This window comes from Poecilia formosa, unplaced genomic scaffold (genome assembly GCF_000485575.1).
Source record: "Poecilia formosa unplaced genomic scaffold, Poecilia_formosa-5.1.2 Scaffold207, whole genome shotgun sequence".
NCBI classification, from domain to species: domain Eukaryota; kingdom Metazoa; phylum Chordata; class Actinopteri; order Cyprinodontiformes; family Poeciliidae; genus Poecilia; species Poecilia formosa.
In genome coordinates, this window is record NW_006800146.1 from 965,909 (window position 1) to 984,862 (window position 18,954).

An 18,954-nucleotide genomic window follows, 5' to 3' on the forward strand; every position below is an offset into this window, starting at 1 on the left:
TGGCGAGACCATGCCAGAATTTTTTTATTTATACAAATGAAATCATACAATTTTAAATTTCATACATAATAATTTATAAGTTTCATATATAGGTTATAAAAAAATAGCAAACAGGACATATAACTGGTTTATTTAATCTTATTTTATTTTTGGGATATCAAACTGACAAGCTAATTACAAACGTACACCACAATCAGGTTTTTATTCATATCTTCTTTTTTCAGGAAATTGACTTCCTGTGAAAGCAGAACTGAAATGACATTATAAAACATTTTTCTCTACAGGTTCGGAATCTCATCACTGTTGGTCCGCAGTTATCGCCACAGAACGTCTTCGTCTTAGGCTGCGGGCTTTTGCATTTTGTTTTTGGCAAACCACTCATTGCTTTTATCTTCCGCCATAGCCTAAAAAAACAAGAGGAAAACAGAAAAATCACAGTAAACAACCAAAAATGTAAACTGCTTAGCCTAAAGAGAGAGATTTGAAATAATGCCAACCTTATCAAGCAGTTCGTTTCCTCTGGGATCCACAGCAGACAGCTGCCTGAACGCCTCATCTCCCACAAAACAAATTTCATGCCCATCCTAAAATAATAATAATAATAATAATAAAACATGGTTGTGATGCACCTTGATTATTATGTAAAAAATTGCAACATTATTTGAATTAAAAAAAAAAGAAAAAGAAAAAAAAGACAACTTACGGGGTCGGCTAAAATAACAACTTCTACCGTGGCTTTCCCAGGGGTGTCCAGGCTGACCAGTGGGTTGAGAATTGTTTCTTTTTCCTTTTTCATCAAGGCTTCAATATCGGGCAGCTGCAAAAACGGAAAAAGCTTGTCACGTTTCTTCAAAAGAACTAATCCGGAGATGTTCCAAGAAAGCATAGCTTGCCTGCTCTCGTGGACAAGAAAACGCGATTCTCCCAAATGCCGTTCCATGATCGACCTTCCCACCAGTATCCCGAAGCTCGAGCTTACACTGAACAAATACAAACAAATGTAGACATACCAAGCCAAACTAGTAATATATATGTCTTTATTGTTCATTAGTAACTCACTTGAGAGTCAGAGTAACCCAACAGCACTGTGTTTTTGTCCTGACTCTTGTCCATCACCGTCATTCCCAACAGAGTGGCCCAGTAGCGAGTGGATCTTTGGAGGTCCGACACGCCGAGGCAAACCTTCTGGACAGGATCTGCAGACAAACGATCAATGATTATAGATATTGGATAATTGAAAGTGATAAAACAGGGTACAGTTCTGAAGGTGGACAGACACAATCTGACTAATTTGCATGTTATTCAGGTCCGTCGTTTCCTTACAGAAACTAGAGTGCAAGACGATTCACATTGTTCTAAAATCTGAAAACAGAAATCAATTTTAGCTTAGTTCTCATCAGAAAGCATTTCATGGAGGCAGTTGTGATACATATTTTTAACTTTTCCATACATTATCCAGAATTTACAGGTGTTTCACCAGAAGAAAATATGTAAATATTAAAAATACAACATGCCTTTATGAAGACCTTTTGCTACAGGGGCCAGGCTTTATACATATGGAACCTTTAAAAACTACAAACTGTAAGGATGGCTGGATAGATGACAGAGCTTTTAATGTTCGGTTAATGTCCTGTTTTGTGCTTATAATGTTTTTATGTCCATTGCAACATATTGAAATGTTTTTTTTACTCATTATGTTTGTATTCTGTAATTTTGCTTGATTCCTATAAAGCAGGGGTGTCAAACTCCAGTCCTCAAGGGCCGGTGTCCTGCAACTTTTAGATGAGCCTCTGCTGCACCACACCTGAATAGAATAAACCATTTCATTCCAGCGTTTTGAACCTCTGGCACATCTAAAAACTGGAGGACAGCGGCCCTTGAGGACTGGAGTTTGACACCTGTGCTATAAAGTGTCTTTAAAAAGCCGAACACAAATTACATTTATTATTATTCGTGGTCAGGGGTCAGCAACCTTTTCCATGCCAATGCTGCTGGAAAATAAACACTCACCTTGAGCAACAACAAAAAAAAATGTTTTATAAATATATAATACATAAAATGTTTTATGTAAACCAAGAAATTTAAGCTAAAATTTATTTCCATTTTCAGATTTTAGAACAAAATAAATGGTCTATTCTAAAATAAAAAAAAACTTTTGTAGAATGGGGAGAGTTCCTTTCATAAATATGGAAAACAAAGAAAGATAGGTCACACAGAATGAAGCTAATGAAGCTCTAAAAGCATGATAGATAGGTGGGCAGAGAGAAAGAAAGAAAAAGAAAAGCATGCAACTTTTTAAAGAATGTGATCAGAAATAAACTCTGGATAAACAAAGAGCCACAATAGGGAGAAGAGGAGGGGGTAGATCATTTTAAAGCTGAAGCAGGAGACGTTCACCATGAGAAGGCTGTTGTTTGTCTATAATGTAGAAAGGATATCCTCCAGGAGCCTGGGTTAAATACACAGCTTCCTCCACCTGAGTCAGGGGCCACCCAAGGCGCTTGGCGTTGCTCACTGCTTGGCTGGACTGCAGGGTGAGGCCCTAAACACAGAAATGTCTTCACTGTTGCTGCTTCATCCCACAACACAGATTGCCCTTCATGATGTGTCCAAAATCCACTTTCACCCACCAAAAAGTCGTTGCCCAGTTGATACTCTCCCACCCCGTAGTTGTATGTGAGCTCCGCCACAAAGTGGTCGTCCTCTGGACCAAAGCCAACCATTGTCTTGCTCCATTTTCCGTCATAGGGCCTGAAAGATTTAAATATGAATAATTATTAGCCCTGTGGGGACGAAGTGCACGCAGATTGGTGTCATTACCCGTTGCAAGTTGCTTTGCACCCTTCCTCGAACTCTTCGTGTCGCAAAATCTGAAGGGAAAATAGAAGAAATGTCAATGTAACTGAAGAGGATTCATAACAAAAAATGCAACTTCGCATCCTCAACTAAAGAGGAACTTTGTAGGGATTGTGCAAAAATAATCATACTCGTCAAAACATCTTAAGAGAATACTGAACAGAACAACTGATGTTAAATTTGGAAGCTATGTTCAGTTCAGATCGACTACCTTCATGCCCAGGACGTCCCGGTAGAACGTGGCAGTTGCAGCTCGGTCCCCGACTTTAAAAACAAAATGTAAAGCTCGCCTCAAAGCCATGATTGCTGTTCCTTTGCGCAGAGCTCGATTAAGCTTCCTGAATGATCGATTTCTCCGTCGCTAAATGGAAATGTTGCGTTCCAATTACCTCGGATTTTTCACTAACTGTAAGCAATACCGCCTCACCAAAAATAAATAAATAAATAAAAAATGTTGAAACATTTAAACTGTAATGCAACGTATGATTACGCTTGATTATTACAATAAAAGTATCTATTAACATTTATTAATTTAATGAGACAAAGTATAAATTAATAGTTTATTAAAATACTAGAAGCTTCGATTATGTATACAATGGCACCTGGGTATAAACACTGTAATTTGTGAAGATTCCTTTTTTAGTGTACAATAATTCCGTGTAACTTGGTGTAGGGTTTTAAACTAGAAGAGATCACATGCAGTCTAGATTCCTTATAAAACCAGTTCTTTAAATTAACACCGATTGGGAATCTTTCACATCCATGTGTTCTTATCAGAAGTGCCTTGGACAAAATATTCCAAGAACAACACTGCAAATACCAATAAAATGAGCGAAATACCAAAGACATGCTGCTCAAATTCGCCTGCAAATTATCAGAGAATTGGTGCTCTTTGCATAACTTAATTTGCAGCAATTGGAAAAGTGACTACAACTCCGGTATGTTTTGTCAAGAGTTAATTTATTTAACCTGCTTAGAGAGTAAAATGAGCTGAGGGTTGATCAAGGTTGCTATTTATGAAATGCTAAAACCATTAATACCTTTGACAGTATAAACATTTTGTTTACAACGTGTACTTGAATGCACCATGTGGTTAGAGTCCGTGCCTGACAGAGCACCTTTAAGTTTAACCGCAACTTTAACAAACAAATATATCCAACTAAAATGAGATATTAACTAAACAGTTACACATTATGGATAATTTAAAAGAAAAGCGGGTTAGTAACTTACTGGGAAAGCCAGAGTAATTACAGACGTGGAAATGCAGGTAACTTACAGTAGGTGGCGGCACCCAGGTTTTTTGTTGTAATAAAAAGTTCCTCTAGACAAGGGAAGAAGAAATAATAATTAAAAAAAATGGCTGCGCTCATAAGAGGCGTGATACGTCTTTTGCCCGTAGAGAAAAATGTTTTTCTTTCCACCAGAAGTGACATTATAGTGGAATCAACGCGCTTTCTTCGTGGCCTGAGGAGGAAACCAGTCAGGGTGCTGTTTCCTGACAATGACGCGGGTAAAGTTGTAAAGCCGCCGCCGCCGCAGCAGCAGCAGCAGCAGCATCCACAGGCAGCAGAGAAGAAGATGGTTAGGAACAGACCTACAGCTGCTGGAGAGCAACCCGACAGGAGTGATGCTGTTAACATGAGGAGTAAGACATTAAAGGAACCCTATGATAACATTACAAAGGATTCAGTAGACGGACTGCGCTATGAGAGGGCTTTACCAGGAGATAAAAGATTATCGTAAGCAGTTTATCTACTTTCCCTTTTTGATTATTATTATTATTATTATTATTATTATTATTATTATTGGAGTGGCACAGTGGTTAATACGTGTTGCGCCCCGTATAAAGGGGCTACCTCAACTCTGCTTTCCCGAGTTGGACTCCCGTCCTCTATTCCTTTGCGGCATGTCTTTCTTCACACTTCCTGTCGGATTGAATAGTGCCGAAAAATATTTTCGAGTCTTTTTTTTTTTTTTCTTGTGTCCAATAACTGTATTTTTGGGGAGAAACATCACTAAATTGCGTTTATTCATGCCGTTTGTTCTGTGGATTTCCTATTGACACTTTGTTATTATATTGAGTAACTGAACTTTTCTTTATTTTTTTTACATTCGGTTACATTAGAGCCACAAAATTACTTGTGTCTTACAAACATAAAGTTGTGGATAATTGTGAAATGGAAGAGAAATTATTAATGATTCAATTTATTTCTACACCAACTCCTCGTTCATCTGTTACAATATTTTCTGTGACCGCAGGAGGCGCTGTTGCATGTTAATTCTATGGTTAACACTATTCTACGCCAAAGACGTAAGCTTTACAGTGGATGGAAAAAAAAAGGAAGAAGAAAAAGCCGAACAAAGAATTTAATACTAATACTATAACTTTTGTGTAAATATACACGGTCACGGAATATGGAAGCCTTTATCTGATATTGTAACCACACTATAGTAAAATAATTAACTGTACTACTCAAGTATTTAATGTTTTTCTGTAAGTAACAGTGTGGCTACAATATCTTAACAGAGCTATTATATTATGTGACCAAAATAAAGCTAAAGTGCAAAAGTGCCTCCCAGGTGGCTACCACCACAGCATGACTCTACACCGCCACCATGTTTCTCTTTGTTCATGGTTTGTAAAAGGTGGTGTGGAAAATTCCTGCAACCTAATAGTATTGCAGATAGAACAAACTCCATGTAGTAAGACAAGCTGAGATTCTGGATATTGCTTGATTTTGATTTTTTTTTTATATACCTCGCTGTGGTTGCTCTGCTTCTCTGCAGGAGGCTGGTCAGCGTCGCTCAATCCAGGAAGTTTCGGGAGCAGCAGGGTAAAATCCTCCTGGAGGGCAGGCGTTTGATCTGCGACGCCCTGGAGGTCGGTGCCCGCCCACAGATGGTGTTCTTCAGCATGGCGGATCGGCTCCGAGAGCTGCCGCTGGACAAGCTGAGAGGGGCGACGGTCGTCAAAGTCAAGTTTGAGGACATCAAGATCTGGTCCGACGTCGTCGCCCCACAGGGAGTGATCGGTAAGGATCGTTCGTTCAGTTTATGAAGACGCAGATGTTTTTAAACAGTTCTTCTTGGGTAGTGCTGTGGTGGCACAGGGGTCAAGCATAACCCACATATGGAGGCCTTTGTCCTCGACGCGGCCGTCGCAGGTTCGATTCCCAGCCTGGCGACCTTTGCTGCATGTCTTTCCCTTCTCTCAGTACCCACTTTCCTGTCAATTAACTATCAAATAAAGGCTACTAGAGCCAATAAAACCTTAAAAAAAAGTTGTCTTGGTTTGATTTTGTTGTGTTTCTGCAGCCATATTTGCCCGGCCTGATCCTGCTCGGCTCAGTTTTTCACAGAGAGATCAGTCGCTGCCGTTGTCGCTGATATGCGACAATGTCCGTGATCCTGGTAACCTTGGGACCATGCTGAGATGTGCAGCTGCTGCTGGCTGTCATGAAGTCCTTCTTACCAAAGGTAGATTTCTTCCTTAAAGCCCATTTATAGTGTAAATAGAAAAATTAATCTTAAATCTGTAGGAAATATTTTCACAGTGGTCAGATTTTAACATGAAAGAACACATATGGTTCATAGCTGGAGAGTTTTGTATCCTTTACAACCTAAGAGCCAATAAAACTCATTTAGGGATCAAATTATCACAACTTTTTCAGAAAAAAAAAATAACTTTTTATCTACTGTAGGAGACTAGTCATTTTCAAAGAACCAGCGTTTTATTTCTACTTTTAGGATTTAAACTAAAGGCAAACAGATCTAAAAACATATTACTGGTACATTTTAATTGTCATTCTTTTGAAAATTTACTGCAGGAATGGATAGAAAAATGGCTAAAAACCACGTTAGAATTTGCTAACATATCTGTATGTAGAAAATAACCGTTCTTTTAGTTTTTAGCCCAAGATAAGAGGCATTATGGAAGGTCCGAAGAGGCACTTGCAGCTCCCCCTGCCCCCAAGGCATTAAATGCATAGATATTCATTTAATATATATGGGTAGATGTTGATTAATAGCCTTGACAGCAATATTTATGTCAGAAATCGATATCAGCCCAAACTCACATAAAATTTGCGTATTGTTTAAAAGTTCTATATGACTTTTAGAGACCGTCAGAGAGAAGGAGATCTAACAACCATAGATGAACAGAAAACAAAATCTAAAAAAAATGCAAATATTTCTCATAATTATCGCATCGTTTTTTTTCTTTTCAATATAGGAACTCTAATTGTTTCATTGACTTGTCAACAGGTTGCGTTGACGTTTGGGAGCCCAAAGTCCTGCGGGCAGGAATGGGCGCCCATTTCCGACTTCCCGTTTATCCCAATCTGGACTGGGACGAGATCAGAAACCATCTCCCTAACTCAGTAACTGCGCACGTGGCTGACATAAGAGACCCTGACGACGAAGACGGGACTAACAAGCTGTCTAAACCGGGAGATTACGGTTGGGTCAGCACGTCACCTAAAAGGAAAACTATCGAGTACGAGGAATACGATTCGGACTTCGACTCTGATTCCGACTCGGAGGACGAGGGTCTTTCTCTCCCCAGAGTGGAAACCAAACTGTACCATGAGAACTGGGCCCAGAGTCCCACCGCTCTGGTGATAGGCGGAGAGACACGCGGCCTGAGCACAGAGGCGGTGCGGCTAGCTGAGAAAACCGACGGTTCCAGACTCTTTATTCCCATCGTCTCAGGCGTGGACAGTCTGAATTCAGCCATGGCTGCCAGCATCCTTCTGTTTGAGGGCAGGAGGCAGCTGTCCATGTTTCTACAGACTGCTGAGAAGAAGAGGCAGTCAAAGGCTGAGAGGAAGTTCTCATGAATAAGCTGAATAGAGTGTGTAAACTGTATAATTATGAGTTGTGTAATAAACCCATAAATTTAAACTGAAGATCTACTTTCTCCTGTTTTTTTTAAAAATAGTGTTTCCTGTGTTTCAATGAAAGTTCACCTTTTCCTGACCTCAGAATCCTAGAATCTTTTTGAAAACAGAAGCAGCTACTCTCGAGGCCAGTTCAAAGGTCAAAGGTCAAACCTAGTTTGCAGCTTTTCTGAAATTTCTCTGATAAAGACAAAATGTGGTTGTTCAGACAACTATATTTTTGCTGTGTTGGTAAAAATAAAGCATCAATCTGAGGGTTTTTTCCCCCATCAGCACAAAACGATTTGGTATGAACAAGTCATTTAGAAAATTTCACATTCTGCTCACAGTATCCATGAAGCACGTTTTATCTAGATGTCTACTCCTACAAAAATGTTACTCTTAGCAGGTTTCCAATTATTTCTTGGCTCTTTAGACCCTCTGCATTGGCCATTCATAACTTTAGCTAACAATAAAGAGCCAACTGTTTTTAAATACAGAGAAAATGCAGGAATCCTTGGAATAATTTGACTGCAATTCCACTATTGAATTTGAAACTTAATAGAAATATATTTTTAGATCTAATTTGTGTCATTAGGTTGGAAACTCTGGCATGTCAACATTCCATGAAAGGAAAGCAGTTTTGTTATTTTTCAGTCTAAAGTAGAAATAAAATTGTGCTTGGAAAATAAAATCTCATGGTAGACATTTATCAAAAATTGTAAGTTGGCTTTCCCCCCTCCCCCCAAAAGCTGATGTCATATTTGCAACTTTAAATTAGTTTTATTTAGCTGAACTAAGGCCAAACATGACTGTTTGGACTGTTAAGGTTGCAAACTATTGGTCCAGACTAGCTAAGCTAAGTGCTAATGGCGGAGAAACAACTTACCGTTACATAATAACCGTTTCATCATCGGTAGCCATGCTAACTAGCCTTAGCACTCATGGGAAGCAAGCTGTCAAAAGTTGATGTAAAAAAAAACAACAAAAAAAAAACCCGAAAACAAACTTTGTACTTGCCAGTGAGTTTTAATGTGTTAGAGAAGTCATGACTGGAGTAACAGAATATAAGAGTTTATACATTCGACGCTTCTCAAAAATGCCTCTCGTCTTTTTGTGATCGCAGAAACATCCCGTACATTTTTTTCCCATTCGGGGACCTTCACAGAAAATCCTCAAAACGACTTTGAGATGAAGCCACCATTAACACCCGGCGACTTGTTCGGCAGCAAGCTGCACGCCGATTACAGTGAACACCCATCACGGTTTTATTTAAATAGGCTTACAGCTACATCCATCCGACCCTCTGTCATACAGGTGAATTACTACATGACTGCATTTTTATTCTTTCTCAGCGTCATACAAAAACCAAAAGCAACACAGATCTTACAGTGAGAATAGAAAGCAAAGCATCAGCTTCAATAAGTAGGTCCACTGGATCGATTCTCAGGTTGTCTCTACATCTCAAAAATGCTAGTGTGTGTATATATATAAAAAAAAGACAAAAACAGAATATCCTCATATATTACTGTATTACGATGGTGTATTAGGGCCATTGCAGATAGAAAAAAAAGGAGTATATTTCCACCAAAACATCTGAAAATATCTAGAAAAAACAAGAACATTTCTGAGGTCCACAGTTGAAAATTTGGTAGAAAAACTCAAATTTTGAGATTAATCACAAACGTTTTCTAGAAAGAAAGAAAGAAATTTGAGTTTGAAAAGTAAAAAAAAATTGGTAGAAAAGCTTAAAAAAGTGGAAATTTCTGAGATTCAACGTAGAAAATTTTCAATGCTTCAAATTCATTCCAAAAATCAAACATTTTACACTTTTGAAACTCAGAAACTTCCATATATTTTCCTAGAACATCTCTGAAATTATTCTAAAATGTTTGTTTTTCAAGCAAAAAGACTCAAGACTTTCAAGACTTTTCAAACTCAGAAAAAATTCCATGTTTTTTTTTCTAGAAAATTTCAGGGATTGATCTCAAAATTTCTGAGTTTTTGGGCAGAAATGTACTCTTCTTTCTTTTTCCCCTCCATCTACAACGGCCATCATACTGTATGGACTATGCAAGGCACCACGGGAGAAAGAGAGGACTCCATAAAGAGAGGAAAAGGACTTTTAAAAAAAATGGTCAAAGTGTCCGTAAGGAGACATTTGTTTTAATCTAACAGTCAGGAGTGGAGGTGAATGAGAGCAGGGCAGATGGAGACACAAGGGGTGTGTGTGTGTGTGTGTGTGTGTGTGTGTGCGCGTGTGTGTGAGAGAACGGATCTGGGTTGAGTGACAGTCTCATTCTGCATGTCCATTTCCTGCTCGATGCGTCTCTTTTTAGATGGGCTCTGGTTTGAGCTTTTCAGCCAGGAACTCGTTGACGAACTGCTCCACCACGGCCGGCGTGATCTCCTCCACGTCGCGGACGTACTTGGCACGGGCCGACATGTCCAGGATGGTGAGCAGGGGCGCCGCTTCCGGGAGGTTGGTGTAGTCCCGCAGCGAGTCGGTCATGTCGTCCTGGAGGAAGGAAACATTCCTGATGACTTTTTAGGTATTTCTACTTGACAGTAGAGGAATCTTATGCTAGTCATAAGATTCAGTTGTCCCCTAGACAAGTTTGCCACTACATGCATGCATTTGTAGTGGAGTAACTTTGAAAAGCAATCTGCCTCATGAAATACAGTAGATGTACACATGTCTATATTTGGTTCACATACTTGATTATCTGCCATAGGAACTAGACCTCTGCAACTATATCAGAGCAATATTGCTTACACTAATAATAAATGAATGCTTTTTATGCTTAGTTAAAATTATTTTACGCAAATGTGCTGAGACATGTTTCTATTAGAGGTGTGCGATACTGCGTATTTTGATATCGATCCGATACTAAGTAGACAGAGGGTCAGGATCGCCGATATCAGTACTGACGCTGTATTGGTTAAATTTGATGTATCATCAAACTTCTGATCGTTAGGCATTCTTGTGGCACTTCTTTTGATTTATTTTCTTAAAACCTAAGATAGAATTTAGATTAAGTTTATAGGTGTCTACAAAATACTTTAGTATCCTATTTAACATGACAAAACAGAAACAAATGAGCAAAAAGATATAATCTGAGAGCAAATCAAAGCAAAATCTTGTTTATGGTAGAGCTGAGAAACTCTAATAGAAAAATAAAATAAAATTTCTTCTCCAAGTGCCAACTGGAAACAACCAATCAAAACCAGGAAGCGGATCTTAGCGCTGTCAATCATCCTCCATGCAGCAACAGGCTATGGAAGCTAAGCTTCAGCTAGCAGAGCCAGTTGTGAATGCTCAGGCAAGTTAGCATAGCCCTCAGTTACGATGGATAAATGGTTTTCCTTCTACTATGTGTTGTTTCTCCTCCATTAGCACACTGAACAGAGAGTGCATGAGGTTGATTGACAGTACTAAGACCCTTCTCTTGGCTCTAATTGGTTGTTTTTGGTTGGTGCATTTCTTCAGACGGTAATAGTAGCGTGGAGATCAGAATCTGTCTTTTCACAGATTATCTGTCTCATAGCATGCTGTCACGACATGGTAATAGTTTTAACAAATTTGAAAAAAAAAAAAAAAAACCCTTTTTTTAATAAAAGTTACATAATGCACCTTTAATAATCAGAGAGTTGCCTACCTGGCTAAGAGCTCAGCTACACTGTTGATAGATATTTCCTGACCTGAATTCCCCTCAGCTTAACTTGTTGGCTCAAAGATAGACTCATTAAAAAAACAACAACAACAACAACAACAACAACAACAAAAAACACTTTCATATGGGAAAGATTAAATTTGAAGTTACAGAAAGAGACCAGAAGGTGGCACTGCAGCAAAGAGCTAATCTTGTGATGGAAGCCTTCCCTGTGCGGTTCCAGCTAAGGTTTCTGATTTATGTGCCATTTTTGAGTTTATTATTTACTTTCTCTTCAGGAAGCCGACTTTAGATGTACTTCCTGCTGTGAGTAACACTCACTCCGACCTTACACAAGCCCTTCCGCTCTCTGATGTCCTGTTATCAGAGAATCCTCCGCTCTCCCAGCTAAACAGGATCAAAGCAAACAATCAGCTCAGAGACTTTTCATTGAATATCTTTACTGTGCCGCTACCTAAAAAGGCTAAGCGAAGCTGGTGACCTTCTGATTTGTAAAACTACAAACAAAAGAGAACTATGTGGTTTCTTCCTCCGGTGACTGACAATAAAAACGGGCTCCGTTCGAAAACGCTGAACACTTAATACTCGCATATGGAAGCCGTCACAGAAGACGGCAACGTTCCCCCCCGGTGAAATACTGCCAGATCCTCGCCGCTACAAGTAAAACCCCCGCTCCCTTTCAGGCTCTCTTACAGCCACATAGAGCGTGGATGACGGATCATGCGAGGCAAGCTGCGTGAAGGAACCGCAATCCGTCCCCTCCGGTCTCTCTGATCCGAGGGGATCTAATCTCCACGTCAGGCGTTGGCCTCCGGAGGAAGTCGTGGATCTTTTCTTTTGTTTGGCTACCTTGTCTGCTCGGTCTGCGCAGCTCAAACGCTAGAAAAGAAAATACTTTTTTTTTTTTTTGAAGAGACAAAGGGCCGACCACACTCACAGCTGTGATGTGACTCAGAAAGCGTTTGGCCGTGGAGGACCGCAGCAGAAATATTCGGATCACTGATGAACCGCGATGTTTCACACATGACTGCCAGACGATAAAACCTCAACTGACGGCTCAAACATCCGTCTTTTATAACACTTTGATGTCCTGAGAGACAGACTTTACTCTTTTACAACTCATAAATGACGCATTAAAGCCTAAATTACATTTGCTGCACAATGTACTGCGATGTACAACATCGTCATAGCCTCTGTTATGGTCACAACTCACAAACTTACGCCAAAAACTAAGAAAGTGTGTGTGTGCTTGATTATGTTTTTGTAGGGTCAGGATGTTCCTTATAGATTGTAATGCGTTACAATTTTTTGCGCAATTATTAAATTTGTTTTTAATGTACAAGTCCCAGCAGGAACTTTTCCATTCATGCGTTTCTGGTACATCCACAAATCTGACACACACACCACATCCGCATACAATAGCAATGGAGGACAAAGCTGCTCCTCTTGGCCCAATTGGGGTTTAATTCTTGCTTCGAAAAATGATATGATCAGACGCTGCTGTAAACAAGTTATGCTAAAAGGAGTTAGCTTCCTCAAAGCTAAAATATCATCTTAAAACTAAACACGCAGCAGCAGTACAGACGTTCCTGACGCTAATCTCAGTGTCCGTATTTCTAAAGATGGATTTTTTCAAAGAAGTGAACCGAGCTCGTGCTTGAATAACCTCACAGATTAAGAACAATAAAAATCTTTGTCATGGTGCTCATATCTTTTTATTCAATGATTTGGAAGCAAAAAAGGTTTTTGAACTTAAAGCGATGCTTATTTTGTTGATATAGTTTTTGATTTAAATGCAATACAGACCCTGACATTAACTTTATTAAAGAATTTCATTCAGTTTTTGATATAGGCAATTGCCCAGGGTGGCATCAGAAAGGAGTGACACACTCAAGAAGTAGAAAATAAAAATTATGTCAGTTGTCCCCTAAACAAGTTTGCCATTAAATGTATGCATTTGTAGTGGAGTAAGTTTTCCTTAGATGCTGTTTAGTACTGGCAGACTACATTACCTGCTTTCTGCTGCGAAAAAAACCCCCATCAAAAAACCCCCAAAACAATCAGATAAGGGGCTTTCCCAGGAAACCAATTTCAAGTTTAAAAAGTTAAGCATAGTGATTAATCATTATTAATCACAGAGGTAGAAGGTGATCAGTCTGATTAAGTTTTTAAATCGGTTGACAGCACTAGTAAAAAAAAAAAATGTTCTGAATCGTTTTCTTCTGCCTGGCCTCTTCTCTGAAGAACTGCCAGCCTTCTCATTGAGATCGACTCCCAGCAGCTGGCTTGGCAACCGACACGGCGACGACCCAGGCGATCCCAGGCCCAAGTGAAGGACTGTGGGCCCACAGCCCTGGAAGCTCTGCTCAAAGCTTGGAGCGAGGACCGATATCCGACTGTGAACCCAATCTGGAAATCAAACCTGGTGGAATTTATCGCCAGCTCAGCAACAGGCAATGAGAGAAAACGGATGTAAAAATATACGCCTTTGTGGAAACAAACTCCACGCATATAGAAGCTCTGAAGCTCATGAATTATCGCAAAGAGACAATGTCTCTTTGTGTCGAGTGGCACTTAAGACACTTCCTCTCACCTCTCCGGCAACAAAGAACAGCAGTGGCGTTTCCTCCTCCTTGGCTTTATACTTGGCCATGAGCTTCTCTGCTATTGGCTGAATCAACTCCTTGGCTGGCTCCAGTTCACCTTCCTCTTCAGCATCTGAATAAGGTTGGACAGAGTCACAGTCCAACCTTTAAAAGAAACCCTGTTTCTTTTAAAAGAAACCCCTGTTTAAAAGAGGGAAAGGAAACAGAGGCTACAGAATTTGTTCAACAGAACAAATTCAAGAGTTGTTATTGTGCATCTTTCTTTTCTTTCCTCAGTTTTATAAGAAGTCATCAAATTTGGTTCCCATCCAGATAAAAAAAAATCTACTAAGCAAATACAGAAACTCGGTTGGTACACTTTTCAAACATTTTCTAATATTTAAACTATTTCAACAAGCAGCAAAGTAGTGCTGCTTGTTGATATTTCAGCAACAAGCATAAATATCTGATTCCAACTTAATTTTTTTTTTTCTGAATTTGAACTTTTCATCAAACACTAGATTGAACTTTATTACAAAACTGTGCAGTCTGAATCAGAAATGAAGCACTTTTTAAGGATTTCAAGAATAAGAGAAACTTTTTTTATACTCAGGAAGAATTTCCCACACTTTATCTACACTTATTCACACAACTTGAATATTTTATGCATTTTCTTTTAGATTTTCTGTAACAAACCAACACAAAGTAGTGCTGCTTGAGTCTTATCAGAATAAAAAAATATATGTGATATTGTGTCTCAAATAACTCTGAAATCAAGACAGAAATTCAGTTTATATCTGTAGAATATACAAAATGGGTTATGAAAAGACGGTTGACCCTCTTGGTACAAGAGAAAACTCAGCTTTAAAAAAAAAAGGCATAAAATCGACCAGCTTTCCGCATCACATTTAACCCCCTTCTTTGCCTCTAGGTCCAAATGGCAGATGCCTGGTCAGCTCACCCACAAACAGGACGAGGCAGGGCCCCTCATGGAGCTGCACGGCGTTGGCCTCGCTCAGCTCCAGCACGGGCCGCGGGTGCCACGGGAAGAGCCGGCACTCCGGGTCGTTCAGCACCTCCACGCGGCCCTGTCGCGTGATCACACGGCCTTCGGCGTCCAGCAGGATCAGTGTGGGAATACCTGGAGGGAGGGCAGGACGGAAAGAGGGTGACATAAGAGGCAGACGAACAGAGGAGGGGAAGGAAACGGGCAAAGAGCGTGGGTCATTTCCGTCAATTATCGCTCCGTGGAGCGGACGCTTCCCCCTCCCTGCCTCACTCTCCCGCTGAGGTTTTCTTTGCTACGTGGAGATTTTTCTTCTTTCTTTTTTCCCCTCCTTTTAATAGATTTTATTGGAAAGTACTTTTGCTATAGCTTGCTGTTACAAACACATTCCCCTTACTTTGCAAAAAAAAAAAAAAAAAAAAAAAGAGTGTCTGTTTCTTATCAGAAACAGCCGCCGTGAGCCAGCAAGTGGTTCATGAGTCAGGGAGCTGCACATGTGGACTGAGGTTTGCAAAAGAGGAGGCAATCATGGACTGCAGGAGTTTAAGCTGGATGTGGGAGGGGGGGAGGGACAGGACTATTGACTCGTCCTCTGGGCATTCCTGACATTCTTCACAGGACAGAGCCAGCTCCAGCTCCAGCTCACATCATCCTCCGCAGCACAGAGGAGACAATCAGGGGAAAAGCGAAGGAGAGACGCTTCACTTCTGCAGTCAGAGAGACGGTTAACTCGATAACCGGTCCACATTCCTCAGGGCGAATCTGTGCTGGTCGCAATGAGCTGTCAGCAGTCTGATGTAACCCAGCATGGCAGAAATTATAAACCAGCTTCTGGGGATGAGGACAACTTGTCATTAATTGTCGATTATAAGTTCATTAGATTGAAAATGAGTTCCAATCGATTAACTGATAACGTCGGCTTGGACTCGCTTTGGGTGTTGTAGTTTGGCTTCCGTCCAGCAGAGGCCACCACCAGTCATAATCTGAGCAGAGACTGGTGTTGGATGTGAAATGCACTTTATGTGGTTCCATTTTGAAATATTGACACTTGACAAGATCCTTAAGTTTTACCTCAGTGACGCTGATTGGTGGAGCAGAGTCGACACCTCGTTCAGAGGTTACCGATGTGCTACGAAGACGAGGATGTACAATGGCATAACAGGGCCATTGCAGATGAAAAGAAATAAAGGAGGAGTAAATTTCCACCAACAAATTCAGAAATTTTGAGATTCGTCTCAGAAATTTTTCTTGAAAATTTTGGAGCTTGAAACGTCAGTAATTGATTAGAAAAAAGAAAACTCAGAAATTTTGAGATCTCAGAAGTTTTCTACAAAAAACACTTGGACATTTCGGAGACATCAAAAGTGGAAAATCTTTGAGGTCAAAAAACATGCAATTTTTGAAACTTTGAAATCACTATGTTTTTCCTAGGTAATTTCTGAGATAAATCTCAAAATTTCTGTTTTTTTAACCACTACATCCAAGTGGAGGAGAAAAATTGCAACATGATGAAAAAAACAAACAAACATGATGTCGTGAGTTATTTCACTTTATGATGCACAGTTTTAAGATTCACTTCATGGAGAAGTCTGCTTCTGCATAAACAGCTCTCTGTTCATGTGGGATTAAGTGATTCACATATTTTATCATTTTCATCTTTTATTTTCCATTTAGCTAAGAGGTTCCTCTTTTGTCATATTTTACAAATAAGTTTAATAATGTCAATTTTTAATACAGCTGACAGAAAGCGACATTAAAACTGAATTACGTGCTTTTATTAAGTTTACATATGAAAAATTGAGCTTTCATGTTATGGAAACATGGTCGACCCTCTTGATACAAGAGAAAACTCGGCTTTTAAAAAAAATGGCCGCTTATAAATGAATCCTTAGTGAATCCTTAAAATCAATAAACTTTAGAATAACTAATTAGTAGATAACTTGTATATATTTTCCCTACTTCTATTGGAGGTTTGTAGATGCAAAATTTAAAATACCTTGTATCCCATACAGCCTGTTGAGTCGAGATCTCCGCGCCTCGTCTGAGTACGGGACGGCCAACCACGGCATCTCGCTGAAATACTGCTTAAAAGACTCTTCTGACCTAAAATGGAAAGAGAACATTCAGACGAAGCTCTGCTTTTTACTCCTGTACCTGTTTGAGAAGACGGACGCAGAGGTGACACTTGACGAACAGAATGAACCGGCAGCGACGTTCACCTGTCGGCGCTGACGAACACGATCTCAAACTTGTGACCGGACTCTTTGACGATTCGGTAGGACTCCACCAGGACTCGGGTCAGACTGCGACACGGCGGACACTAAGAGACACACAGAAGCATTTCATTTCACTGGAGCCAAACTCCCCCCCCCCCAAAAAAAAACTAATTGTTTCTGCTGAAGAGGATCTAAAGAGACGGTAAAAAAGTAAAACCTTCAAAATAATGAACGAGATTTGAACATTTTTTATGATTACTTGTTTCAGAAGCGTCTAGGCGTGACAGGAGGCATGAATTGGTAAGAATCTGACCTTAAACTGGATTTGATTAATTGTTTTCACAGCTTAGTTCTTTGGGGGAATTTGTCTCCTTTTTCCAACATTTTCTGTCCTATAGCAAACCAGTTTTTACTTGGGGATCTTTCTTTTTATTAAGTAGCTTCATGCTAACTTGCAAAGGCCCCTTAAGACACACTTCTTGTATCCTGTGTATATATATATATATATATATATATATATATATATATATTCCAAATAATTGGAAGCTGAACAGAATCTGGATGAATTATAAATGAATTATAAATTAGGACAAGTCTGGTTCTTGTAAATCATAGTCTGGGGAAGAAAAAAAAAAAAAGTTTTTACCCCCAAGCCCCCTTTTTTGCTAACATAGTTATCGCAATCCGGAAAATATTAAAAGTATATTTCATGCTTTCCCATTTTTCTAAGAACCTTTATAAGAAAACCGAGGCAAAGCCGTTTCATGACTCTCACATGTTTGTCACCAAACACCTTTCCAACAAACTGGTAATTCTCTCCGGTTCTGTATCCAGCTTTTTTTTCAAACACACACGCCAGCTCCTAATCCTGATGCATTACTGCAGATCAGGAAAATGTTTGCTCTGCTGTGTGTGTGGGTTCCAGTCCAACCAGAAGGAGGGAGCGCTGGTATGGCTGGCATTAGGATGACATCAGAGAGTCAGGAGGGAAAACAGAGCGGCCTAGATTCCCCGCCGTTCCCAGGCTCCGTTTGCCGCTCTTTTCTAATCATAAAGGTAAAACTTTAACACACCAACAGTCGATACGTTTCCATCCAATGTCTTTTTTTCTTTTAAATGTCACTCACATAAAAGAAAGAATAAAAAAAAGCGAATTAAGCATGTTTTACGTACTGGTTTGGAGCGAATCAACCAGGCTAGTTTCAAAATTAAAGTCATAATTTCTTCAGACGTTGACGCTACGCATGGCCAGAGTTTGGCAGTAACTAGCGACGTTTTGGGAATTTTACAATTTTTTTTTTTTTACCACACTCCATTATTTACTTTTATTTGAGTAATTCTATTATAAAGCGTTGCTACATTTACTCAAGTAAAACTTCTGGATACTGAATGAAGAACAAGTTTATTTTGATCAAACACGCACATCCATGCAGCTTTTGTTAAATTTTCATAAGTTTTATTTTGAAAGAAACTAATTTGGAATTTGTTTTTAATTTTGCCTAGTTTTGTTATATGAATTATTTTCATTTTGGTCTTTAACAACTTCCACTAAACTTTAGACTTTGATCAGTTTGCTGACGTTATTTTAAGATATTAAATGATTGATGCTTTGATCGGTTCCTCAGCCTTTTTAACCAAATACTTTTTTCTTGAGTCATTTCTTGGACAGCAAAGGCGAAATATTTATTTGATTAACGTTGTCTTACTGATTATCTTTTATGGGCAGGGCTGCCTATGTGG

The 18,954-nt window shown here is 39.5% G+C and overlaps 3 protein-coding genes across 3 annotated transcripts in view; 1 reads left to right on the forward strand and 2 right to left on the reverse strand.

Annotated features, from left to right (window-relative positions):
* Window positions 1-124: 124 nt before the first annotated feature.
* Window positions 125-3,218, reverse strand: glod4 (glyoxalase domain containing 4). Its single transcript, XM_007567372.2, has 9 exons — window positions 3,068-3,218; window positions 2,821-2,870; window positions 2,631-2,751; window positions 2,398-2,542; window positions 1,060-1,196; window positions 894-980; window positions 704-817; window positions 498-584; window positions 125-404 (listed from the first exon to the last, which is right to left on the reverse strand). Exons 1-9 carry the CDS (start codon window positions 3,155-3,157, stop codon window positions 339-341), a joined length of 897 nt encoding a protein of 298 aa, XP_007567434.1. The 5' UTR covers window positions 3,158-3,218; the 3' UTR covers window positions 125-338.
* Window positions 3,219-4,170: 952 nt separating this feature from the next.
* On the forward strand, window positions 4,171-7,763 carry mrm3a (mitochondrial rRNA methyltransferase 3a). Its single transcript, XM_007567374.2, has 4 exons — window positions 4,171-4,595; window positions 5,644-5,888; window positions 6,172-6,333; window positions 7,120-7,763. The coding sequence occupies exons 1-4, from the start codon at window positions 4,213-4,215 to the stop codon at window positions 7,692-7,694; spliced, it is 1,365 nt and encodes a 454-aa protein (XP_007567436.1). The 5' UTR covers window positions 4,171-4,212; the 3' UTR covers window positions 7,695-7,763.
* Window positions 7,764-8,742: 979 nt separating this feature from the next.
* nxn (nucleoredoxin) overlaps window positions 8,743-18,954 on the reverse strand; it is a 74,378-nt gene continuing 64,166 nt past the window's right edge. The window contains exons 4-8 of the mRNA XM_007567373.2: window positions 17,218-17,318; window positions 16,995-17,101; window positions 14,954-15,133; window positions 14,001-14,125; window positions 8,743-10,251 (exon numbers count right to left, since the gene is read on the reverse strand). Of these exons, the coding sequence (XP_007567435.1) occupies window positions 10,069-10,251; window positions 14,001-14,125; window positions 14,954-15,133; window positions 16,995-17,101; window positions 17,218-17,318 (696 nt within the window). The 3' untranslated portion in view covers window positions 8,743-10,068. The remainder of the gene's footprint in view (window positions 10,252-14,000; window positions 14,126-14,953; window positions 15,134-16,994; window positions 17,102-17,217; window positions 17,319-18,954) is intronic.

Bases quoted from the DNA above. Each gene is read 5' to 3' on its own strand.
- glod4 (XM_007567372.2), bottom strand. From the start codon at position 3,157: ATGGCTTTGAGGCGAGCTTTACATTTTGTTTTTAAAGTCGGGGACCGA. The intron at 2,871-3,067 runs GTAGTCGATCTG...TTTTCCCTTCAG, and splicing joins GGGACGTCCTGGGCATGAAG to ATTTTGCGACACGAAGAGTT. The intron at 585-703 runs GTAAGTTGTCTT...TTATTATTTTAG, and splicing joins TTGTTATTTTAGCCGACCCC to GATGGGCATGAAATTTGTTT.
- mrm3a (XM_007567374.2), top strand. From the start codon at position 4,213: ATGGCTGCGCTCATAAGAGGCGTGATACGTCTTTTGCCCGTAGAGAAA. The intron at 4,596-5,643 runs GTAAGCAGTTTA...GCTTCTCTGCAG, and splicing joins CCAGGAGATAAAAGATTATC to GAGGCTGGTCAGCGTCGCTC. The intron at 6,334-7,119 runs GTAGATTTCTTC...ACTTGTCAACAG, and splicing joins TGAAGTCCTTCTTACCAAAG to GTTGCGTTGACGTTTGGGAG.